This window comes from Enhydra lutris, unplaced genomic scaffold (assembly GCF_002288905.1).
Source record: "Enhydra lutris kenyoni isolate GAN:26980312 unplaced genomic scaffold, ASM228890v2 scaffoldscaffold21, whole genome shotgun sequence".
NCBI lineage: Eukaryota > Metazoa > Chordata > Mammalia > Carnivora > Mustelidae > Enhydra > Enhydra lutris.
In genome coordinates, this window is record NW_019154105.1 from 37,670,203 (window position 1) to 37,696,499 (window position 26,297).

General features: G+C 46.3%; 1 protein-coding gene across 1 annotated transcript in view; it reads left to right on the forward strand.

Moving 5' to 3' along the window:
- Positions 1-282: 282 nt before the first annotated feature.
- Positions 283-26,297, forward strand: part of LOC111148857 (RELT like 1) — a 76,698-nt gene continuing 50,683 nt past the window's right edge. The window contains 5 exon segments of the mRNA XM_022505661.1: positions 283-334; positions 2,102-2,276; positions 14,038-14,176; positions 14,178-14,240; positions 14,243-14,570. Coding sequence (XP_022361369.1) covers positions 283-334; positions 2,102-2,276; positions 14,038-14,176; positions 14,178-14,240; positions 14,243-14,570 — 757 coding nt within the window.

Here is a 26,297-nt window from a genome sequence, read left to right on the forward strand (position 1 = left end):
TTTATAGCAAGTTTGTCTCCGTCAGATCGGATACGGTCAAGTCCAGGACCCGTGAGGGAGAGAATTACCAAAGAGTGCGTACACACGGAGGCATGAGAACTTGGGGCAGTGGGTACACTCCATTCTCTTCAATGATTTGAATTTATATTTCCTTGATTAGTATTGAAGTTAAATATCTTTCAAAAGTTTGTTGGTCACTTGGGTTTCCTCTTCTGAAATGCTTCTTCATGTCTTCTGTCAGTTTTATACCAAGCTTTTATTTTTTTTATTCATCCAGAAGACATGACGATGATGATGATGATGATGATGAACCCAAATGTTAACCCTTTGTCAGGTATGTGTGTGTTTCAAATATCTCCTTTAGAAAGAGAACTGAAGGAATCAATCCCATTTACAATTGTACCAAAAACCAAAGATACCTAGGAATAAACCTAACCAAGGAGGTAAAGAATCTGTCCTCTAAGAATACGTGAAAGAAATTGAGGAAGACACAAAGAAATGGAAAAACATTCCATGCTCATGGATTAGAAGAACAAATATTGTGAAAATGTCTTGAAAGTGGGTCATTCTCCAGTCAGCCCTTCAGATGAGTCCCCATCCTTGGCCAATACTTCGATTACAGCCTCATGAAAGGTCCTGAAACAGGATCCAGTCATACCTGGATTGCAGACCCACAGAAACCATGAGATAATACATGTGTGTTGTTTTAAGGCACTAGGTTTGTGATACTTTTGTTACAGAGCAATGGGTATCTAATACACTTGCCAAAGAACCTTAGTGGGCACTGTCCTAACCCACAAAATAGGTTCTGGCTATGTTGAACCTCAAATTGTAGCTTCAAGTGTAGATACTTGTTACTCAAAATGTTGCTTATGGCCACATTGCCAATCTCTGAGATTTTTAGAGATGCAAAAGCCCAGGTACCATCCCAGAGCTACTAAATCAGGGTCTGCATTTTAACAAGATCCCATGGTGTTTTATATATTTGTATTAAAGTTTGAGAAATGTGGGGATCCGTTTCTCCCAAAGAGGCTCCCTCTGTAATTTTCTACCACTTTTGTAATTATGAGTCCTGCATACCATGGGGGTTAGAGGGCACCTTTGTTCAGGACACAAAAGTCCAGTCACACCCTTATCTTGGGTCAGTGGAGCAGACTCAGGTTACCCCTTCCATGCCCCATAATAGAGAACATGTGTTTCAAAGAATTTATTCCTTTAATACCCAGGTGGAGAATGTGCTGGTATCATTTTAAAAAGTCTACTTCTCTAGTCAATAAAACACTGTTGGTATCCTCACTGTTTGCAGTCTGTTGGAAAGAGGGGGAGACATCCCATAGATCAGAAAGTAGCAGAGTACAGTTGCTCAGTCTGGGGACAGAATGGCAACCAATGACAAGGATGGTTAACAGTACTATTTCCAGAGGAATCAGGACATGAAATGATACATGTTCTCCTACATGTGGAGAACATGTAGGGCATTGGAAGGTGACAGATGTTGAAGAAAGAGCAGATAGGAATATTTATGGGGCCTTTGGTGAATTTGAAAGTAGACTCATTTGGCAGGAACATGGACTTCAGGTAAAGGAATAATGAGAGATTAAGGCAATAGAGGTCAACATTGTGGAAAGAGAGAGAAAAAGAGAGTAAAAGGAAGATCGACTACAGCAGGTACAGGTTGTTGTTTCAATTAAGGCATCAAGATATACCAAATACCACATTCCAAAGGGAGGGGTGGGTTGCCTATTTATCAATGAGGTGGTCGAAACCAGTGACGTGACTGAGTTCCTCATGCATATGGGAGGTGTAAAAAGTTTGGGAATAATTGAAGAGGAGAAGAGAAGAATTTAAGAAAGTGGCTGGTGCGCTGGGGCTTTAAGCTCTCATCACCATCACGTAGGCGGAAAGGGAAGGGGTTCTTCTTTCTTTACTTCAAGGCGAGGGGGCTCTCGGGCAACACCACTCAGCTTAATGTGTGTCCTCTTTCTGGTGCCTGTCTTCTACCTGCAAAGTCTAAGTGGTGAGGAGAGACTTGGTCAGCTACTTTGACAGCAGAGCAAAGAAATGGCTTCACTTGGGGAAGGAGTGGCTGTGATTTCCATAGGTTTTCAAAGCAACGACTGTGTCCCTGAGGGGCAGGGCTGGGAAGGGGTCATAGGTTCTGTCTACAAGAGTGGTCTGCAGGGGCCAGTAGCCCTCAGGGAAAAGAAGCCTGGAGCCCAAGGAATAAGTGAAGAGATAATCAGAGTAGATGTTCTCTTCGATGAGAATTGGGGCAGGTAGGTTCCCAGAGGTGGGAGGCAGAGCGGGAGGAGATGTCTCCAAAGAACCAATGAAAATTCACACGAGAGAAAAGTCTGCTTTAACCACCTTCCATTCCTATTTAGCTCTGATGAAAATACGCAACTAGAACTCCCGTGCCCTTTCTCGTCTCCCTCACAGCCCAAGTCTGCGAAGCTAAGAAAGTGGTCAGCAGGAGGGGGAATGACTGGAAGAAGGACCTGGTGGGGAAGGAGGGGCCAAGATTGGGTCCCCAGCGTACAGACTCAGGTGGGGATTTGTACCCACAGTGGTGTGTGTGTGTGTTTGTGTGTGTGTGTGTGTGTGTGTGTGTGTGTGTGTGTGATCAGGATCTGGCAGAGGACTGCGCTGAATTGGGATGCGGTTGCTATAGAGGCTCCAACTTTTCCCACAACAGAGTTCTAGAATGGGTGGCTCTTCTGAATTTGTCCCTTTTGGAAGGAGGGTGCTCCCCCATTCCCATTAACCGGTTTCTGGACAAAGGATGCCCCTTGGAAGGAGGTAGCTCTCTTTTGCTGAGGCCAACTTCCAGAGATCCACTCAGGTGAAAACCTTCAGGGCCAATGCTCCAGCAGGCAAGGGACAATTAAGGATTAAGGCACTCCCGTGGACGGTCCGTCTCTGCTTTGGTAAACGGACGACACAACCTTCCCAGGGCAAGCATCCTGCCTACAGGGGCACGAGCATAGGAGAGAGAAGAGTCCTTAATCATTACAGAGGACTACAGAGGACTGGACTTCTCATTAGTGTCCAGAGCAGCTTTTATTACCTTAAAAGTACCAGGACAATCATGAGGCCAGCTCTAACTTTCATCCATGGGTGAGGACAGAAGTATCCCCACATAATAAATGTATAGAAATGTATCTTTATCTAACAAGCTAAATAAATGTACATCCCCCAAACCTTTGTTAAAGCCGCAGCAGTTTCTAGAGAAGCAGCAGCAGGGAAGACACATTTTACGTAAGAAAATTCCATGGGGGAGGGCGGTGATGCAAAGGCAACCCCTAGAACAGGGGTTCCATACCTTTTTGGTGTGTGCTTTTGTGTCTGATCCCTTTGGAAGGATGGTGTAGCCTGTGGAATCTCTTTTCCAAATCGTGTTTTCAAATACATGAAACGAATTACATAGCACTACAAAGAATCCAGTTACGTTGAAATATTACGGAAAAAAATTTTTAAAAATTATGGTCAAGTGATACATGCCACTTCACATTTTAAATAATAAGATCTTATTTTAAATCTTGGAAATGTTAAACCTCAAAGTGATTTCAAAATAATAATGTGTATAAGCCACATTTTGAGATATCTGCCCAAGTATAATAAATAGGAAAATACCTGTGATTTCTATTGATGCCAGTGTTGGAAGTACTGTGGTTTGTTGCCTCCACTCATAATCAGAGGCAATGCTAAATGTCACTTCAAGATTATTGAAAATAATGAGTACTTTTTGGATGAATTTTTAAAAAAATATTTATTTATTTGACAGAGAGAGAGCATGAGAGAGAAGGTCAGAGGGAGAAGCAGACTCCCCGTGGAGCTGGGAGCCTGATGTGGGACTCGATCCTGGGACTCCGGGATCATGACCTGAGCCGAAGGCAGTTGCTTAACCAACTGAGCCACCCAGGTGCTCTTGGATGAATAATTTAAGATGAATTGAATGAATAATTGCAAGGTTAATACAGATGTACTATTTTTCCCCACCCAAATCCACAAACTGGTTATTTCCATTTACAGACCCCTTGGGGGCCCAAGGATTCCATTGAAAGCCCTTGCAATCTGGAATAAGTTCAGCTAATCCTCTGCATCATCAAGTAACGAGAATTTTGAGGATCTTGTTGTGGGGAAGCCAGCTGGCACTGGAGGAAGGCTTTGGGATTCTAGAAGAGTAGAGGTCAGGGCTCTTTGCTCTAATCCTGAAATCAATGAGGTGAGTAGAGACCCAAGGAGTGTGGTGTACTTCCACTAAGGAATCTTCCACAGCCATGATGGCTGTGAGAATTATAAGAACTGCCTCCTTTCCTGTTCTGTCTGTGCTGGACCCACGATGATATCGGCCAAACTTTCAGGAAAAGTCTGTTACACGCAGCACCTTTGTATTAGTGTGTTGTGTGTGGGGAGAGGGGAAGGGTAGGCAGCACACGTGTTTGGGGAGGGGGCAAGGAAGAGAATTGCAGCCATTTCTAGAGGTCAGAGTGGCCATCCTAGTATTGTACTCAGAGAACAGTTAGGAGCCAGCTGACCATGAACAAGCAGCGGGCAGTGGGGATGGAATCAGAGAGGCCAAGAGACCAACCTTCTTCAACCTGAGTATGTGAGAAGTGAGTGAGCCTGGACCACAGAGTGGGGGAGCTGGATCCTGCCTGCATGGAAGGGAATTACCCAGAGGTAGACCATTAGGTTACATCAGGCTAAAGGCTTTTTTTTTTTTTTTAATTTATTTGACGGAGAGAGAGATCACAAGTAGGCAGAGAGGCAGGCAGAGAGAGAGGAAGGGAAGCAGGCTCCCTGCTGAGCAGATAGCCCGATATGGGGCTCGATCCCAGGACTCCGGGATCATGACCTGAGCTGAAGGCAGAGGCTTTAACCCACTGAGCCACCCAGGTGCCCCAAGGCTAAAGGCTTTAATGTGACCCCATAGGCAGCAAAGGGCTGGCTCCCAGAGGGGCGTCGAGCTGAGAGAGGAGTGTCGGCTATAATCAGGCTTTTGGAGAGAGCACTCAGGCAGTGGGATGGTAAGCGGGAGGGCGGCCCAGGGTAGACCCAGACTCTGTTTCAGAGGCAACGGCATGACTCAGAACCACCAGGGAGACAGAAGGAATAGGTGCACCCTTAGAATTGTGCCTTTAGGGACAAGAGATTGTTGACATAGCTTGCCTCTCCAAAGTCAAACAGGAAGTTCCTTCAGCAAGAAAACTCATGTGATTGCTTTGAAGCAGATGAAACTGGCTTACCCCAGTCCTCCATCTTGGTGTGTGATTACAGCAGAAAAGGTGGATTAGAAGGTCTGCATTCAAAGTTCTTCATTAGGTCTCACGGTGGGACGTGGAGCGGGGAGGGATGTTCATTGCACTCAGCTCCCTTTTGGCCAAGCGTGTTTCTGGTGAAAGAGCTATGCCTGAATGCTGACTGACACCCAGGGCAGAATCTTAAAGCTTTATTTTGTCCCTACCACACATGAACTCGTACTTGTACTGCTGTTTCTTCACGGTATGGAAATACTTACGGAGGCAAGGGTCCCCAGGGCTCCTGGAGGCTCAGAAGGACAGAGAATCTTAAAAACATGACCCTTCAGAGTAAACGCAGAGGGCAGGAGTGTAAGAGGCTTTTCAGTCACTTAGGGACTCCAGCCCAGTTCTATATGGTATAATAGTCTCATGTGACCATGGAACACTTGAATTGTGGTTGGTCCAAACTGAGTTGTGCTATAAATGGAAAATATCCACCAAATTTTGAAGGTAGAGCACAATAAAAAGAACACTAAACATCTCATTCGTAATTTCAAAATTTTGATTACATGTTGAAATGATAATATTTTGGATACATTCGGTTCAATGAAATGCACTATTAGAATTAATTTTACCTGTTCTTATTCTCTACTTTATTTTATTTTATTTATTTATTTGACAGACAGAGATCATAAGGCAGGCAGAGAGAGAGGGAAGCAGGCTCCCTGCTTAGCAGAGACCCTGATGTGGGGCTCGATCCCAGGACCCTGGGATCATGACCTGAGCCGAAGGCAGAGGCTTTAGCCCACTGAGCCACCCAGGTGCCCCTCTTTTTTTTTTTTTTTTTTGATTAAAGATTTATTTATTTATTTGAGAGGTAGCACATGTGCGTTTGTGCCTATGTGAGCGGCGGGCAGGGGGCTGGGCAGAAGGAGGGAGAGAATCATCCCCAAGTGGACTCCCTGCTGGGCACACAGTCTGACTCTGGGCTCAATTCCAGGACCCTGAGGACATGACCTGAGCAGAAATCAGGAGTATGTTGCCCAACTGACTGAGCCACCCACATGTCCCAGTTCTTACTATTTTTTTTTTAATATGGCTGCTAGAAAATTTAAAGATACATGTGTGACTTGCATTATATTTCTAAGGAGAAATAACTTGTAGTTATTTCACATGGTTAGAAATAACCACAGAGTTAACTCATGTAACCCATATAACTATATCTGGTTAAACTATGCAACCACTATGCAACATTCTGTAATCTTTGTAATGTCCTCCTATTCCTCTTTTTCCTATTTTCTTTCTGATTCTCTATAGCTGGTTCAGGAAAACCTTTAACATCAAAGTGCACATGCTAATTTCCTGGGCATGATGGGGGAGGGGAGCTGTATGGGGCCTGGAGGTCCACACTGAGCCCAGGAGGGACTGAGAAGACCATCCCCCATAGAGGGATAGAAGGACAGAGTTCTTAGCCTCCTGGCCAAGCAGATCAACTTTGTGGCTGGGCCGAAAGGAAGGAAAAAGGAGCGTCTGTGTTACTGACCTGGATCTTGGCAATGGAATGGCCCATATGGGATTCTCAGAGTTCCAGAGAAATTGGCAGCATCTCCATGCCACTAAAGGGCCCTCCCATCCTGTGGTTCTCCCGTTCCCTCCATCCCACCACCCTGATTCATGCACCTTATGCTCCACCGGATCCCTCAGGTTCTCTTTGCCCAACCAGCCTACACTGAGGCTTGCTGCCTGAACCCATTATCCTTCAAAACTGCTAAATGACTTGAAAAGCCTCTCAGATGTCAGGCTCTTTCCTGGCGAACCCCTGAACCTGGATCCATCTCCTAAGCCGCCTTCTTAATTCCTACCCCTGGGCTGCCAGGCGCAGCGACAGAGCATCATTGAATTGAGCAGATTGGCCCATGAAAAATTCCTAGGCTCCAGCTCCAGCTGTGTGTACCCTCAGCAATACGCAGCATCACAGGCACCATCTACTGCTCCCTCCAGCAACCATGCAAACCTTCATTGCTCTCAAAATCTCCAAGAATTCGCAAAAAGTGCCCCTCCTCCCAGTTAGTTTGTTTTGATGTTGTACAGTCTGGCGAGTTCTGTCCTCAGGAGAGGAGGATGTGGCATTTCCAGGGTCGCAGGGGGCAGCATACCTGGGCCCAAGCCCTTCAAACCCGACCACACCCCTCTGCCCCAGGCCCCGATACTCCCGACTTTGGTTCTTCACAGTGGCAATAGCTACCCCTCCTCCCCAGGGACAGGAAAGCAGCGTTGGTTCCTGGTTGACATGAGTCAGTCTTCTGTGGGTGAGAGGAAAAAACCTCAAGGAATGCTTAGAGCATGACTGACATGATACCCAGTCACACATGAGTGTATAAGTATGTGTGAGCACTGGGGAGTGTACATGTGTACTCTTCTGTGTGTGTGCACACTGTGGGCAGTGTGAGTTTATAGGAGGAAGCTCTCCTCTGCTTTTCCAAGACTTGACTAGGAAGCCAGACTCTCTTGCCTTCATTTTCTGGAATAAGTTAATAAACATTGACCTTGTGCAGTACACAACCCAAACACCTGTACTGATGGCTCTGTCCATCATGTCCTCAAACCCTTACGTCATTCCCTTCCCTTCCATTGTCAGAGCATGGCTTTGCCTCCATTCATGTGAACCTCCTCAATTTTCTATTTCCCACCTACAAGTATATGCAGATCTATACTCCTCCCCCCCCCTTTTCTCTTCAGTTTCAGGGCACAAGGTGTCTGCCTTTTGTTCAAGGCCGACAACACCTGTGCAATTGATCTCATCAGGGGTCCTCTCTGGACCTTGTTGCATTAGCTATCCCCCCCATCCCGCTTCACATCTTCCTGTCTTTTTTCTGGTTGTCCCATAAAATCAACTCCATTTCACAAAAGCCTTCTCCTGAATCCCAAGGCCCCACTCCCCCTCCTTCTTTTTTCTCTCCCAGCCAAGCTTCTGGGGAAAAAAAAAATCTCTAGGACTATTTTTACTTCTTCGCCCACTGCACTCTGGCCTCCCCTGTACCATGCCTCTTGGTGTCCTTTCGTGGGGCCCTCAGCAACCTCCATGGTGCCTGATTAGCTGGGTAACTTTCCAGTCCTTATTTTACCAGACTATTCTGTGCGTTTGACACTGATGATCACTTCTATCTTCAGGAAAATCTTGCCTCTTTTCACTTCTGCATAGAACCTATCAGCTAATGGGAGGACGGTGCCCAATGTCCCTATCTAGGAGGAACAGCCGCACCTAGTGGGGCAACCCCGTGTTCTCCTGAGACGTGGGAAATCGATCCTTGGCCACGCTGTGGAGGTCATGCTGAGCAGGGCTTGGGGGTGAGGACGCTATGGGTGGCCCCGGCCAAAATACATGAGTAATAAGCAGCAGATGGCAGAGAGAGTCAGAGAGAGACAGGCAGACAGACAGAGACAGAGATAAAAACCAGAGAGAGCTAGAAGACAGACAGAGACAGAAAGAGACAGAAGCATACGCTTGCTAAGAGGTAGAAGTGAGGAGAACACGGCTGCCCTGGAGCTGGAGAAGCAGCCTCTCCTCCTACATTTATTACTTACTGTTCCTGGTTCTAATGTGCTTGAGGAATGGGGGCCTGACTCCACGAAAGAGTTCACCCTTATAATACATTTACTATTTATGGAGCCAGTGTTCAAGTGTCTGCTGATTGCAGTCAAATGGAAGCTTGCCTAAGTACCCTGTACCCTATAGAATGTGTCCTCAGAAACGTGTGTTGTGGGTTTTGCTGGGCCCAAACCACGAGGTTCGTCACTTTAATCCTCTCTTGCTGTTTATAGAGAGTCACCACGTCCATGTCTATCCACCTGGTGTGGAGGCTGTACCAGCGAAGGACCCGAGTCACTTACACACCATGTTCAGAAGAACATGTGCCCACAATACAAGACACAACGTGGTGGTCCACAACGGAAGTATAGATTATGGACACCCTTGCTAACCTAACAGTCAGATTCCTCCGACATCCACCGAGCACAGGGGCAAAATTAGGACTTCTGTATTTGCAGCTCCTAATTTAAGATGAAGACGATCTCCTTGAACAATGCAAATTCTTCTCACCGTCCCTAAAAAAAAAATTATTTTGGTGATAGAATAATTTATTATAATTTATGACAATTCCTGGACATTTGAAGTTCTCAGTTCTCCTCTTTTTTTTTTTTTTTTTAAAGATTTTATTTATTCAGTTCTCCTCTTCTTGACTATTAGGCTCAGCTGTGACCCACGGTTATTGCCAACCCATCCTCTGCCTCTTTCCCTCACGCATACTCATCACTGTGCAGGCGACACCATGCAAATTCTCTCACTGTGCGTTTGCTCATGCACTTCCCTCACGTCTCCATGAAGTCTTGGGACCTTCTTGTACCTTCTCCATGGGGACTTGCTCGGAGCCTCCATTTGGAATCCTTTTGGTCTTCTTGGAAATCTTCTAGCCCAGTGGTTGAGAACGGGGGTGATTTTTGTCCCCCAGAGAACATCTGGTAAATTTGGAGATACTTTTGGTTGTCATAATTTCGGGGACTGGGTTGGGGGATGGGGGGTGGTGGAAAGAGTGCTACTGGCATTTAGTTTGTAGAAGCAGAGAATGTTGCTCTACACCCTAGAGTGTGCAAAACAGACACCCAACACAGAATTATCTGGTCCATAATATTTTGATAATTTTTTAAAAAGATTTTATTTATTTGACAGACACAGATCACAAGTAGGCAGAGAGGCAGGCAGAGAGAGAGGGGGAAGCAGGCTCCCTGCTGAGCAGAGAGCCCCATGCGGGGCTTGACCCAGGACTCCTGACCTGAGCTGAAGGCAGAGGCTTTAACCCACTGAGCCACCCAGGCACCCCAATATTTTGATAATTTTGAGAAACCCTTCATTCTAGCCTGACTCTGGCACCTTTCACCCTATCAGCTGATTTCTTTTTATGGTGCAGAATTGTAGGGTTGGATGGCAACTTTCAGAAACTATTCTATTACCCACCTGAAATTTATGGGTAAGAAGACTGACCAAAGAGAAGCTGCTGAAAGTCACAGAGCAAGTCACTGGCAGGACATCCCCTCCACCCACCCCACCCCTGGGGCTTTGACCATTTCCATTCTACTTCCATTCTACAATTGTTTCCTTCTTTCTAGGTGGGCTGAAGAGTTTCTTGAAGCAAGGTTAGGAGCTTTTACTAAATGTTCAGTGACTTTCCCCTCCAGCCTCCTACCCTCAGCCCAGTACTAGGAACATGGTATATACTTGTTATCAGATCAGAATAACCCTAGACTTTATAAAATATCATTTCCCCCCCTGCAAACAAATAGATATATTTAAAAAATTATCAGCCTTCGGGCTCTCTGCTCAGTGGGGAGCCTGCTTCCTCCTCACTCTCTCTCCCTGCCTCTCTGCCTACTTGTGATCTCTGCCTGTCAAATAAATAAATAAATAAAATTAAAAAAAAATTATCAGCCTTTCTCCTAGATATAACCTCTCAAAAGGAAACATGACTACATCTAAATCACAGAAAGAAGAAATTCCACAGAGACTTTCTGCGGAAGTTTCTTCAACCCTAATTAAAATATATACCAGCCAACGCATTTAAATGACGGTAATGAAAATCACCACCTTAGCGGCACCGAGGAAAACAGGAAAGGTTTCTACTAAGGGGAATGATTAACTGAATTCTTACAGAGACACTGGAAACAACAAAACAAAACGAAAACCGACAAAAAACAGAAAGGACAGCGCATTGCCTAAGTTTGTACATTTGATTCCTCCAACCTCTTATTTATATCCTATCCCCATAAACATTCTCCTGAAGAAAAAATACATGTAATTGTTGATCCAGAGTTCAAAAAGGCTAGGTTAAGCATGCAAAGACAGAATAAGACTTCATATTGGAAAAGGAGAGCTGATTGGCTAGTATTTTGCATTTTGGAGGCAGAGCAGTACAAGTTCAAGTGCAGAAGTTCAAGTGCAGGCGTGTGGTAAGCTGATCTTGGATTTGAGTCCCAGCAACAGCATGGAGCAGCTGTGTGACTTGGGTAAATTCCTTAATTCCTCACATCTTTGTCTTCTCAGCTTTGAGGGGAAGGGCAGTAACTATACCACCGAAAATATCAGGTTGTGAGGATTTGATGTAGGAACACAAGAAAAGTGCTTCCCGAGGGATGGGGCTAAATCTAAGGGATGAATAAATGAGAGCTAGCGTTAACAGCTATTTCTACCTTTTAATCTTTTAATTTTATTTCAGAGAAAAAAAGGAAGATCACTTAGTCCATGGTGTCGATTTTTATTTCCTCAGAAGAAATGTGACATCCGCTTCCTAATGTGAAAGAGAACTGCCATCACATTGAAGTCTTCACATTTAAACTGAAACAAACCACGGCTTTTTATTTTTTTTAATTTTTTAAAAGATTTTATTTATCTATTTGACAGAGATCACAAGTAGGCAGAGCAGCAGGCAGAGAGAGAGGGGGAAGCAGGCTCCCTGCCAAGCAGAGAGCCCAATGCCAGGCTCGATCCCAGGACCCTGAGATCATGACCCGAGCTGAAGGCAGAGGCTTAACCCGCTGTCACCCAGGCGTCCCAAACAATGGCTTTTTAAATTGTGCAAGCAAATCTATACTGGAAAATACCTGGAGAATAACTGAAGCTTGATTTGCTTTCCTTCTTTCCTCCCTCCCTTAATCCCTCCCTCCCTCCCTCCTCCCTGTAACTGGAATGTGCAAATGCGCATATATGGGGTTCTGTGACGGGAAGGTATCTATAGAGACCGTGTCAAGCAGTTAGGTGTTACAAAAAAGTCTGAGAAGGGAAATTTCAGAGCCTTGGATTCCAACCCTGGTTCATACTATGTATGAGGTATCTGGCAAGTCACTTAACTATCTCTCATCTCTAAAGTAAGGGGCTTGAGAGGTGGTTACTGAGATTTCATCCAGCTTTAATTACAGGGTTATATTTTTATTTCTGGAGAGCCATGAGCAGACATCCAATTCAAATGTGTTGTTTAAAATGGCCCTGTCTTGGCGGTGCTGGTGGAGTGTGCGACTCTTGATTTTAAGGTTGTGGGTTTCAGTCCCACACTGGGTGTAGAGATTATTAAAAAAAAAAAAAAAGATCCTGTCTTTTTACTATAAGTTCAATCTGTGAAACATTATTCGTTTTTCAAACAATATTTTACATTTTGCATAGATATCCTGGTTCAAGCATTTTGCTGCATTTTTTTTTTAGATTTATTATTTATTTGACAGATCACAAGTAGGCAGAGAGGCAGGCAGAGAGAGAGGAGGAAGTAGGCTCCCTGCTGAGCAGAGAGCCCGATGCAGAGCTCCATCCCAGGACCCTGGGATCATGACCTGAGCCGAAGGCAGAGGCTTTAACCCACTGAGCCACCCAGGCGCCCCATTTTGCTGCATTCTAAGTGCTAAAATTTGACTGGCGTTATGGGTGTTTGGCCTGGACCCAGGGCTCCATGCTTAGCAGGGCTCCACAATCGCTTCCATGTCCTGCTCTTGCCATCTCGAAATTCTTAATAATTTTTGAACCAAGGGCCCTGCATTTTCATTTGACACTAGGCTCTGCATATTATCATAGCTGGTTCTGGCTACAACTTATAGTTTACAGTTAATTTACATTTAGTTTACAGTTTAATTTCTAGGCCTAGGATTCTCTCCCTTTTTAAGTTAGAAACCCACATGGACCTTTTTCCTCTGCAGCCATTCTGTTTTAGGGTGGGATAAAAGTGCTTCACCTGCCAGAATGCAGGATGTGTCCACAACTGTGCCTAGGACACACAGCGCCTGGCCTTGGCTTTCAAGGGTAGGGGCTCCCATCCCTCAGCCCCAGCTCTCTGTAGTGGCCCAAGCTTCTGTCCTGGGGATTCCCACATCAGTGCAAGTGTTTGTTAAGAGTCCATGTTTGAGGACTTTTCAAAAGAAAATTGGAAGGTGACAGTCAAACCATGCAAGAGTCCCATTCTGTGAAAGAGCCCGGGACCTCACCCTCCTGGCCATGCCTGTCATCTTGAGTGTTACTGAAAGCCTTAACCTCCTGGCTTCAGGGGTCTCTCCAGTGCAGTAAAGAGGGAACTACTCAGAAAGGCTCTCGTCTAATCAATGCACGTGATGATTCAACTTCAAAGCCACTTCTGACTCTCCGTGTGTGCTGTCATGGAGCAGGGTGCTGAGGGCACAGCAGTGAGCAAACACCATGAAGACGAGTCAATTTCCATTTTATGACAGTGTCCCGTGAGTCTACTCAAAGGTCGGTGGAATGGGGACACTACTCACCTCACAGAGCTGGTCTGAGACTGTAAGAAGATGGTAAGTGACGAGGTACTTAAAGAGCTATTTTGTTAAAGTATTTGCACGTTGCAGCGTGGGCTCACGCTTTTAAAAAGAAAGCAATTTGCTCCTGCAGGTATGCATAGATTTAGTCCCCAAAGGGAGCAGCTTAGAGCAAAGCGGAGATAGGAAGAAATTTAAATGATTTGCCTTTTCCGCTCAATTTTCAAACAGTGAAACTTCGCGGACAGCGGGGCGCCCCTCTCTGGACCAGCCACGGAAGGGAACGCCAGCTGAAGAGAAATGCCAACAAAGAATTAAGATCGTGCCCACTCCGATGGTGGTCAAGTCAGGCGGTCTAGAGTTTCCTGTCCCGCTCTTCCTCTTCCTCCTCCTCCGCCCGCCTGCTCTCAGCGAAGGGCAGAGGAACCGCCAAGTCCCTGCCCCCTCCCTTGGCTCCCGCGCAATCCCCGCGTCTGCGCTGAAACCCGACTAGGAAACGAAGCGGGCGCGGCGAGAAGAGGCGGGACCAGGCAGAAGTGGGCGGGACCGGAGTGGCCGGAGGGAGGCGTGGTCGGACCTCGGTGGGCGGGACATGAGGGGCGGAGTTTAGGCCTAATCCGAGCGGCGGAGGCTGCGGTGGAATTTAGAAAGGAAGCGGGCGCCGCGGGGCGAGGCGGGGCCAGGCTGCGATGGGCGGGGGGGTGAGGGCGGGGCCACAGGTGGAGCTCGCTCGCGGACAGGCGGAGCCCTGGGTCTGGCGGAGAGAGGCGGGGCCAGCCGGGTGGGTGGGGCCGGAGAGGAGAGTCCTTTACGGGGCGGGGTTCACCGCGCGCGGGTGCCGAGCCCTGCTACTCGGTCGGTCGCCTGCTCTGCAGCTGCATTACCTGCAGGATCCCGGGACGCGGCACCCCGGGGGTGGAGGGCGAAGGAACGCGGCGATGGTCCCAGGAGAACTCTCGGGGTCCGCGGTCCTGGCCACCGCCGTCTTCGTGGGAGGCACCGTGAGTTCGCCGCTAGTGGCTCCGGGTGAGTGTCCCATTGGGGCCTGGGCGCTGGGGAGGAGTCGGGGGGTCGGGACGGCAGCCCCGCTGGGCCCTGAGCTGCCCTCGCCCTGGCACAGCCACGGGATCCCGACGCTGAACATCTGGCTGTTGGAGAGTGGCCCGGTCCGGGTGCGGCGCGGGGCGACCACTCCCGTCCCTCCCTTCCCGCTTGCCCGGGACCCGCCTTCCCTCGTCTCTCCCGCTTCTCTGAGGACCTGTTACCCCTAGCCCGCCCCTCCGAGCTGTCCGGGGTGTAGGGACCGGGCCTGGCTTGGCTTCCTCCGGTTGCGCTTCCCGCCCGGCTGAGCACCTTGGAGCCCCGCGGACCCCTTGCCGCGCTTGTCCTCAAAGGCCCCGCGAGCGGAAGATCGACACCAGCGACCGGGTGCTGTCGTAGCTCCCCGCCTCCTTTGTTTTATATTTTAAGACCTTGGGGAGTTCCATTTCTTTCCTTTACAGGTTTTCATTAATTTTAGTGGTTGATGAATTCTTGTAACAGGTTGGGGGCTTTCCGATGTCTTCCCCACATATCCTGGATAAATCAGGCTTGGAAAAAGGGAAGGCGCGTTTGTAAACTTACATTTTTTTTTTCTTCTTTGAGTCGATTCCTGTCACCACAAAGGAACCTTCTGTGGTCAGAGCAGGAAGCCACCAGCAGAGACCATAAAGTGTTGTCTTCAATGACGACTTTGGAGCAGGAGTTTTAATTGAAATCTGAGAGGAGGTGTAACTTTTACAGAAGTCCAGTCTTACACTCTTGTTTTTGTGGCTGTAGACCCCAGGGATTCCTTGCCACCGGTTTCCCTCTTAATTGCCACTTGACAGCACTAGTTAAAAAATAATAATAAACGCATACCTTCTTGGCCAGTTGGGGTTACCACAGCTTGGAATGTTACGTCAGCAAGCTCTTCCAAGTCTTCACGTCCAAATAATAAGCAACTGGAAGCATTCCAACCGTGACTATCTCCTCCATAAAAACACATACACTGCTCTTTACTCCCGAGAAGATTCCAATCGCTTACAGTTTTAAAACTGGCTTATCACTTTGGTCTTCACTTTTTCATAGAAAACAGGACATGTTAGGAAGGCAACAGGATGGAGAATACGTCTCTTGAGCCTTTATTAGCAGACCCGTATTTCCTTCAGTCATCCCTCCTCGGGAAATGGAAGCTAGTGACATGTATTACTGGTTGGGAGATTTTGTTTTTTCCCCCCGTGTGTCATTGCTGAGACAAGTAGGTGTGTCTTCAGGTTCAAATTGGACTCGGGGCTGTAGACAGTACTTAGTTGCCCCAGAATTTGAATAGCTTAACCTGGGAGTAAAATTGTTAGGGAAAAAAAAAATCAGCATTGGATGGAGGTAATCCACTATCAGCGAGGGATGGCCGTTCCTGGGGTAGGTTTGTGTTTCCATGGATCTCTGAGCAATGTTCTGCCCTCAAGTCTGGAGTGTGACAAAAAAAGTTCCCACTGAATTGCAGAGCAGTGTTTTTTGATAAAAGTTTACCACCGAAGAAGAACTAAGTATCTAAAAAGAGTACTGAGTACAAAGGTGCCCGTGGGACTTGAGGCTTGTATGAAGAAAAGATGTCCTGACCAGGTAACATCTGGTCCTCTTGGAATCTCTGACGGTACTAATGTTTATAGGGAATGTTTTAGGAAAGCAGGGAGAGGGAGATAGGCAGCAGTGCTGAGTGCTTGGCTGAGTCGGGAGATTCATAGGCTTTCCGTACACTTACTTCTCAGAGCCCTGTGAAGTTCTTACTTACCGGGAGGCAACTGAGGCCCACAGCAGTCAAAGTCCCACCGCCCATGTATCAGTCCTTCAGTCAGAGAAGCAGAACCAGGAGGAGGTGTGTGTGTGTGTGTGTGTGTGTGTGTGTGTGTGTGTGTGTATCTTTATACGTATCTCCGATAACCTAGCCTGCCTGATTCCAAAGTTCATTCTCTCTACCGTACCCCACTAATCCCCAGAGAGAAAATAGAACGGAAATCAACCTCAGCAATCTTGTTGAGATTCTAAGATAGGGACTGTCGGACATCCTAAAATTGTAAGCATGTGGTTAGCAGAAGTTGGGAAGCAGAGAAAAGGACAGATAACTTCACAGTGGGTAGTGACAATGTCTCTTTCTCTTCCTGCTTACAAGAAGAATCTCATTAAACTTCTGTCTCTCAGAAGCAGCATTCGAAACTGTATGCCACAGGCAGCAGAAGGGATGGTTTTCCACATCTTGGCTTATTTATGCCCTTAAGGTCTCTGGTTACTCAATCCTTGGGCTTATTAGTTTCTCTTTCTAGACAATGGGCATGGCCTTCTGGAAAGGAGTGGGTGGAGAAGGTTCCGGGGCTGGTGAAGAGAGAAGGGCGCTCTCCTAGAGCATTGTGGGCTTTCATCCAGCCTCCGGACTCCTCGTCTGATGCTAACGATAAGCTTTATTAAATTCTGGGTTCTCCTTTGGCCAGGTAGCACCCAAGCTGTGTGGTCACATAATAAACATAGTCAGTGGATGGAATGTTTTGAGCTTAGGCGTCCATACCCAAATCTAATTTAAAGAGGAAATGAAAACTTTGAGAAGTGCCCGTCATTCTCTGCTCCCACTTTTGCCCTCCTAAAAGAAATTAATCAAACAGGTGATTTGGGAGTTTCAGTAGTTGCATTCAAAGGAGATAGGCCAAAGCCTCAGGCAATAGAAACAAAAATTTCATTATTACTTTTTAAAGAATTTGGCTCTGATGCTGAAGTTTACTTACATGTTAAGACAAAAGAGAAATTATTTAAAACTGACAAAAAATGATTTAAACTGTCATTGGTTGAAACTACTATGTTGAGTGGTTTCTAATTATTTTAGGGCCCTACAGTAACCGGTAAAGGTTTGGTGGGCTCCTGATAGCAGGTAGACTAAGGAGTCTGGTGTGCCAACAAGGACTAAAATTAGAATCTGGAGTTGGTTCATTGTAGACATTTCACTCTTTCTGGAGGAAGGACTACTCTGTTTGTTATACCCGTCTTGGGGCAGGCTCTGGTCCAAGTGCTCAGATCATTTAATTCTTTAGCACCCTGTCAGCTGTGTGGTTTTATTCCTGTATTTATAGATGAGAAAATCGGGTATCTGAGAAGTTAACTTGAAAGAGTCCCTCAAACGTTCAAGTTGGATTTTGACCTTGAATCAGGTCTGTTCACTTCTGAAGCCTATTTTTATTATTAGTAAGTCGTTTTGGTTTTCTTGCTAGTGAGAAATGTCTCTTTCTATGAAGATACTTATAAAGAAGCACCAACAAATAGGCTAATGGCACGATATAGTGGAAAGAGCCTCACGTTCTAAGACAGCCCTGGCCTGGAAGTCAGGGAGAGCCCCTGCCACTTTGGGGAGTGTGACTATCTCTGACTCTATTTTCCCAGCTGTAAAATGGGTGTGTGCCAGATCCTGTCGTTGTCCGCCTTACCGACTGCCAGTGAGCATCAAATGAGCTGTTGTCTCTGAAAGGTCTTTGCAAATGGCAAAGTGGCATATCTCTTATCCTTTGTGCCGTTTCTGGATTTCTTACCCATGGTGTCCAGTAGGCTGGACTTAAAATGTCAGCTGAATTGTCCAATAAATGTAGACCACACGTCCTATAAGTTGTCATTCTGGAGGTGGCTGTGGGTTTGCAAAGATGGGTTCATTGTACATTTATAAAAGCCCAGAGTCTGACACCTCAGATTCATGAATTTGTTGCCATTGACTGGGAGTTATGCAGACAGGCCTTCTTTTTCTATTTCCCTTTGGTTAAAATACACTACTCTTGGCCCTTTTGGAAAATTCTCCCCAAGATTTAAATATTTAAAGGGGAGACAGTCACCCTTTGATCTTGTGACTCCTTTTAGTTTTCTCTCTCTTTTTTTTGGCTTGGATAGGATCATAATGCAAATATAATTTTATATCCAGTGTTTTCCTTCCTTCCTTCCTCCCTCCCTCCCTCCCTCCCTCCCTTCCTTCCTTCCATCCTTCCTTACTTCCTTCTTTCTTTCCTCTCTTTATTTTTAAGATTTTGGGGTGCCTGGGTGGCTCAGTGGGTTAAAGCCTCTGCCTTCAGCTCAGGTCATGATCTGAGGGTCCTGGGATTGAGCCCCGCATCCGGCTCTCTGCTCAGTGGGGAGCCTGCTTCCTCCTCTCTCTCTGCCTGCCTCTCTGCCTACTTGTGATCTCTGTCAAATAAATAAATAAAATCTTTTTAAAAAGTTTTATTCATTTATTTGAGAAAGAGAGCACAAGCAGGAAGAGCAGCAGAGGGGGAAAGAGAAGCAGACTCCTGCTGAGCAGGGAGCCCTACAACATGGGGCTCCGTCCCAGGACCTGGGATCATGACCTGAGCCGAAGGCAGATGCTTAACCCCCTGAGCCACCCAGGTGCCCCATCCTGTGTTTTTCATTTAATATTATACATGATGTCTCTCCAATTCCCTACCTACTCAAAAAATGGCTGCATAATATTTTATTATATGGATTCACTGATTTTTACCTCGTTGTGATTCTGTTTTAGATTTCACTTGTTGCTAATTATTTTTAATTGAATTTGAATTTTCAAATGAATTAGTTTTTTTTTTTTAAATTAAAAAAAAATTATTTATTTATTTGAGAGAGAGTTTGAAAGAGCATGAGTGGGGAGGGGCAGAGGCAGAAGTACACTTCCCGCTGAGCAGGGAGCCTGCGTCATGTGGGGCTCCATCACAGGATCCTGAGATCACGACCTGAGCTGAAGGCAGACACTTAAGTGACTGAGCCACCCAGGTGCCCCTCAAAGGAATTGTTTCAGTGAATGTCTATGTGTAAAGCTTTGTCTAGATATTGATGACGTCCATAGAAAATGAGTTCTTGGAAAGGCAATGTTGGGGTCAAAGGTGTTCATGTTTTAGAGGCCATTGATGACACCTTTATTGGTGGTTTGAAGGTTGTCCCAGTTTACTTGTCACAGCAGTGGTTGAAGGACTCAGTTTTCACACTGTTGGCATTTTCTCAGAAAAACCCATTTGCTAATTTGTAAGGCAAATCGTGGTACCTTGATTGTTTCTGTCTGTCTTTGATTGCTGGTAGGTTGACTATGTTTTCTAGTATTTGAGCCTTGTGCACATGCCTGTAATCCTTTTTGGACAATTCTGAAGTCTGAAAAGCTCTGAAGCCCTGAAGTTTTTTGAGGCTTTTTTGCATACCCCATTGGTGATAAAACCTAACCTGAACCAGTATGAGATTCTATAGTATGTATTTATTTCACTTAGTTCGAATATTGCTAAATTTTGCCACAGTAATCTCAGCAAATTTGATTTCGGAGTGTTACATAATGTGTGCTGGATGCATTGCACTACCTTTCTAGAATCACGAAAGTCTGAATTTCGAGGCACATCTGACCTCCAAGCTTTCAGGTAAAGAATTTTGGTCCTACATTTCCTCTTCTATGACTCATTTGTTCTTGTCTGTGGGCAGCCAAATGTACAACTGCTTAAAATAGTAAAATATCCTATGGAGAAAAGTAACTCCTCAAATGAGTGCTACCTCATGAAAAGAAGCACTATTTTGGTATCCTAGTGTGGAATCTGCTAAAATACAGAAACCTGGGCAAAGCTGAGGTTTTGTGTTTCTTGGTGGCGCTGGGGATGGATGCCCACGATAATGGCAACTTTATGGAGAAGCTAGGCTACGTTTCCCTTTTGCTCTCTTCTGCCAGTTACTGACATAGCTGTCTTTGTAAGGTAGGAAAAAACCCAGAATCTGCCCAAGGACTTTTTGGGGAGGGAGGGATGGATAGAGGGTGGCAGATAACCCAGGCAAACTGAGTTTCTGGGCCAGTCCTCTCTCCTTGAGAATCCTTTTGCCAAATTCTTTGGAACTCAGGGCAGCTGGTTTTCTCTTCTGGCTTTGCCATCCCCCAAGGCCCCCACCTTCTTGTCTTTGCTCATCCCAGTATTCTTTTTTTCTTTTTAAGATTGTATTTGTTTGAGGGAGACAGAGATAGGGAGAGATAGGAAGGGAGAGCGCAAGCTGGGAAGAGAGGGAGAAGCAGGCTCCCCACTGAGCTGGGAGCCAGACCCAGGGCTCCATCCCGGATGGAGACCTCAGATCATGACCCCAGCGGAAAGCAGGTGCTTAACCCACTGAGCCACCCCGTCCCCCTGCTTGTCCCAGTGTTCTAAACAGCTGCAGCTTTATGACTCTCCCCTCCCGTCATTCTGTTTGCACGCTCCTGTGTATATGCATTTTGACCGCTAAATACAATGCCATGTTACCGAGGGAAAAAATTATTTGAGTCACTTTCCTCATCTGTATTAGGGAGAAAATATGGTGGAGTTGCCTCATGGAGTTGTGGTGACGATTACATGAGCGAAAACACGGGAGCTCTTGGCACAGTGTTTGGCACACAGTAAGTGCTAAGAAAGTATATTATGTTTATTTTGTCCTGAGCCAGATAGGAACCCACCACCATGACTGGTGAGACAAAGTTCCTAACCGCTCCAGCATTTTCCTTTCAGGTCCTCTGCTATTGCCCGAGGCATTCCCTATCTCTTCTGGCTTCAGCTCGGCTTAAGCTCGTTGTGTAACAGCAGGGGTGGGGGCTGAGGAAGCCCTATTGGGCAACACCAGAGCAGGGAGGAATAGAGACCCATGGGCTTGGCAGGGAGGTCCCTTGGGGTGCAGGGGATATGTGGAGTGAGCCATTAGCTACCAAAGTTAGGCAAGGAAGGAGAGAAAGGCAAAAGGAAAAGAAACCATTGCCTTTATCTGGGTAGAATCTGACACTTTGTTCTGGAATAGTTCTGGAAGTTTTATCTGGGTAATCTCGAGCCAGTTGATCTGAAAGAATAGGCACCAAATTTTGGCTAGCATTTGATGTGATCATCCTCCTGACATACTCTGATTATTCAGGGTTGGACTCATCATTGCTTCTCTTCTCATCACTTACTACTGAATGTTGTCTTGAAGTAGAATCTTGTGATGAATGTAGTTTAATAAGAAATAGATTTTAGTCTTTGCCCTCAGTTCCTGGCACAAAGCTCCTCAAACCCTGAGAAGTCTCCAAGTGGTAGGGGAATCTTTTGTCATTCATGAGGAACCCCCCCGTGGGAGCAAATGTTTTGGACTCAAGGTGGTACCCTAGGTAGCCGCAGGATGGGCCTGGTCCTCTGAAAGGCCCTGTGATAAGAGGACTGGAACTTGCGGCCTCCCCGACTCACCTCTGGGAGCGGGAAGAGTTAGCACAGAGTGTCTGATTAAGTGCTTTAAAAAACTTTTGAACAACAAGACTTGAGGAGCTTCTGTGTTGGGGAACTCCTGGAGGAGTTGGAGAGTAGTAGCGTGTCTGGAAAGCCGGGGCCTTCCCCATCCTTTCCCCACACCTTACCATATATGTCTCTCCTAGCTGGCTGTTCCAGAGTTAGATCTTTTCTCATAAACTGGTGATCCAGTAAGGCAAATGTTTCTCTCAGTGTTGTGAGCTGCTTTAAGCAAATTAATTGCACCCAAGTAGGGGGTTGTTCTGGGAACCTCTGATTTATAACCTTGTGGGTCAGAGGTGCAAGGTGATGACCTGGACTTGGACCTGGCATCCAAGGTCGGGGAGGGGCAGTCTTGTAGAACTGAGTCCTTAACCTGTGGCACTGATGATCTATGCAGGTAAATAGCCTCAGCATAAAATTATTGCTTGGTGGTGCTGGGAAAAACACGTATTGGAATGAGGAGGTAGAATTCTGTACCATTAGGGCTAGAAGGGACCTTGACCATCTCCTCAAAGCTTATTGAGGACCCTGTGGGTCTAGCCAAGACTTAAGGGAGCTCCTTTACTCAGTCTAGGACTCTTCCCATTGCCTTAAAGCTGGCTCCCCACTGAAGTGGCCCCACTTCTGCTGCTTCTGACAAGGCTCCTTGGGCCACATTCGTGCCCTTGGTCCTGCTGCCGGTTTCTCAGCTCTCTGGATCTGGCTGAGCAGGACTTGAGACACATGACTTTGGCTAACTGACTTACAGAGCAACTGTGGTGTTTTTAGCCATAAAACCCTCATTAAAGGGGAGGGGATTTTGGTCGTCATCTTGTAATTAACTGCCTCTCTTTGCAGATGGGGAAACGGAGCCCTGAGGAGTTCAGTGGCCCGTGGGAGTCAGCAACAGCATTAGTCTGTAGATAGAGGAACAGGCCATTAAGTTTGGTGAGGGGAGGGCCTGTGCATGTGTCTTGGGCACTGTCCACAGCTAAGATCCAAGTCCAGGACCTAGAGCAGAGCAGATGCTTAAATACTGGAAGGAAGCAAGCCAGAAAAGGAATCCAGGTGTCTGTCTCAGCTCTTTGTTTACAATAAAGTGAAGGATTAGGCTTTCCAATATTCACCCACGAATGTTAGCTAGAGTCTCCTCTCTCCGTCCCTTCTTGAATTAATAAGAGGCTGTTTTGTCTGCCAGCTTCTATGGGCCATATTGTTCCCAAAGCCTGAGGTGGAAAAATCTGGTCATTGAGGAAAAAAAGAATGACAATAGAAGGAAGAAAGTACTGCTTCATCGGGTCAGTGCGGTAGGACATTGATATGTTTGGAAGTGTTGGTGAAAAATTTCAAAGCACAAGTTTTCCAAACCCAAATCCATTCATGAAACTCTTTTCAAAGGTGAACTAAATTTAGCTGTGTTTCTGGGACCCGTACACCAAAGGCGTCTATTAATGCGAGTCTATCATGTTCCATAATACTTTCTGTCTTTCTTTTATACTTGTTTCATGGGTGATATATGTATTAATTCAGCAGATATTAGTAGAGGGCCTTACCGTGCGTGAGGCGTGGGGGATGAAGCAGTGTGAACAAAACAGACTCGGGCCGTGCCTTCGTGGAGCTAGCAGCATCTCCTGAAAACGGTAGAGCAGGCGGTAATGGTCAAGTGTCTTTAGTATGCATGGCACGTGGCCCAAGTCCCTAACCTGGAGCTGGAGGTGGGGTGAGAGGCCAGTACAGGTGTGAGCAAGACTTTGGGCAGGAAATGACGTTCAAGCTGATACTGGTAGAAACGTTGGCATTAGCGAGGTGGAGAGAACGGGGGCGGGGGGCAGTGGAAGAGAGGAGGTGAGGGGTCTGTCTGCTCATAACACAGATAGGTCCCTAGGCCCCACCCCGCAGGGTGAGTCAGTGGAGGTGGGAAGGGACTGGAGGATTTGTTGTCCTCACCCATCTCCCAGGTGATGCTGCCTGGGTATCGTACCTGAGCGGGGAGTGGGTACGCGGGACGGGGAAGAATTAGGGGGCTGTGTTCCTCTTAACCGGGAAACCCCTCCCCTCTTGGTGCGCGGTCCACATCCCGTTCTCCCCCCATCCTTCAAGCTGAGAGCAAGGGTAGCCCTCCCAAGATGCCTTCCTGGGCGTCCCCTGTGATTCTAGCTCCTGGGAATGGACACGTGGAGTCCGTGAAGGCCTGTTGCATCCATTCTGTCTTATTAAACATTGCGTCCATTCTGTTGCATCCATTCTGTCTTATTAAACATTAAATGCTGGGCAGTTCTCACTGTGTTGGTCTGACCAGTGCTCCTTGAGGCAGCAGAACGTAGAAGACACACTCGTCACGTGTCACGAAGACACGGCTTCGTCAGATTCTTGCAAAGCTATCTGAGGAGCAGGTGGCTGTTGCCTCTGTCTCGCAGAGATGAGGAAACAGATTTACCCAGGAATCACCAAGCTCAAGAGAAGTGAAGCGTCTCACTCACATCACTGAGGAGGGGAAACCGCAGCTAGATGGATGTTCCTTGTTCTCAAATGTTCTCTATTGTTATTACCATGTGAAATTGTATGGACTATGTGTGCGGCACCACAGGTAAAAGGAAGAGTGTATATTTAATTTTTGTTTTTCCTTTTTTTTTTTTTTCCCCACCATAGGTCCATCTACTTAAAGAGGAAACAGAGGCATCAGAAATTGAGTGTAGATTTTGCTTTTTAGTGGAAAATGGGCCGTTTTCCAAGGAATCCTTTAGGAATCATCCTTTTGCTTTTACAGTAAATCTTTGAATGGAATAATTTGATTTACATGTCATTAGGTTTACAAATGAATTTTTAAAAGTTTTGGCATGAGGGGGCTGTTAAGGAAAAATGGACCTCAGTTTCCTAAAAAGACACAAATTAGACAGTTAAACCATTACCTTCTTTTGTTAAACATTTTTTTAAAAAGATATTATTCATTTATTTGACACAGAGATTGAGAGAGAGAGAGAGAGAGCACAAGCAGGCAGACTGCCAGGCAGAGGGAGAGAGAGAAGCAGTCTCCCCACTGAACAAGGAGCTTGACTTGGGAGTCGATCCCAGGACCCTGGGATCATGACCTGAGCAGAACACAGATGTTTAACTGACTGAACCACCCAGGTGTCGCAAGCTGTTACCTTCTTAACAGGCCACATAAGTCTAGCTGAGTGGTTGAAGATTTATAAAGAACCTATACATAAAATGCCATGTGATCTGTAGAGTTAAAAAAACAAACAAACAAAAAATCCTTTTCAATATCAGCAACATGCCTTCCTCCCCCGTGCATATATACAGACATAACGTGGTTCTGTGAGATTCCTGTAAGGGGTGGAAGCTTGAAGAATTCACTGGGCTTTCTGTCTCACGATAAAGCTCGGGAACGCTCGTTCTCCAATGTTCTAAAGCTCTTCATAGCTGGAAGTCTCTAACACAATCGTGTGAATTATCTACGTTATAAAAACAGCAGTCCGGAATTTCCTGGCATTGGTGAACTGGCAGATGGCTAATGAGCAGGCATTCCTTCGTTTTTCTTCGCATGTTTGTGCTATATGCGTGTACAGCCTTAATTCCTTTGCAGCTTCCTCAGTTCTTTCCAGCCTCCTCCTCCTCAATTAAAGGCAAAACACAAAACAAGCAAGGCTAGAAATAAGATGCATTAAATGTTGCTGGAAGCCAGGTGAGAGAGCCGAGAAGCTGGGTTCCCAGGGTAAAATCTATTTCATGTGTACGATTGCCAAGTTAGTGTCTTAATTGTCTCTGTAGGTGAAACAGGTAGATATTCCCTACAAGCAGCGTGCAATTCCTTAAAAAACAAAGGGCCTTGTTTGAGATATTATTAGGTATTGTGTAGGTATGTTAAAAAAAAAAAAAAAGTGGGGCGCCTGAGTGGCTCAGTGGGTTAAAGCCTCTGCCTTCAGCTCAGGTCATGATCTCAGGGTCCTGGGATCAAGCCCTGCATGGGGCTCTCTGCTCAGCAGGGAGCCTGCTTCCCTTCCTCTCTCTCTGCCTGCCTCTCTGTCTACTTGTGATCTCTCTCTGTCAAATAAATAAATAAAATCTTAAAAAAAAGAAAGAAAAAAAAAAAACAAGCTTGGTTTCTGTGCTCTGCAAACTTGTGATTCAGAAGGGAAAGATAAGCTCTGAATACAAATCATTGTAGAATAATGGAGAATGAGTTTGGTACAATCCAAGAACTACAGAGTGCTGTGTGGGATCACAGAAGAGGGACTTGCCTTCTGATAAGAGAGGTGGAAGGGACTTCAGCATGCCGAAAGCCTGGCATTGTAAGTGGACGCTAAAGGGAGTGGAGGGGCGGCACGGGCAGCACAAGGAACAGCCTGTGCGAAGGTGCAGAGGAAGGACAGGAGAAGTTAGTGCAGACCCGTATGACCCGTACGGTTGCACAGTGAAAAGAGGGGAGACGGAGGCGAGGCTGTAGAGCTCATAAACTACACCCTGTATTGTGCAGGCAGTTGGG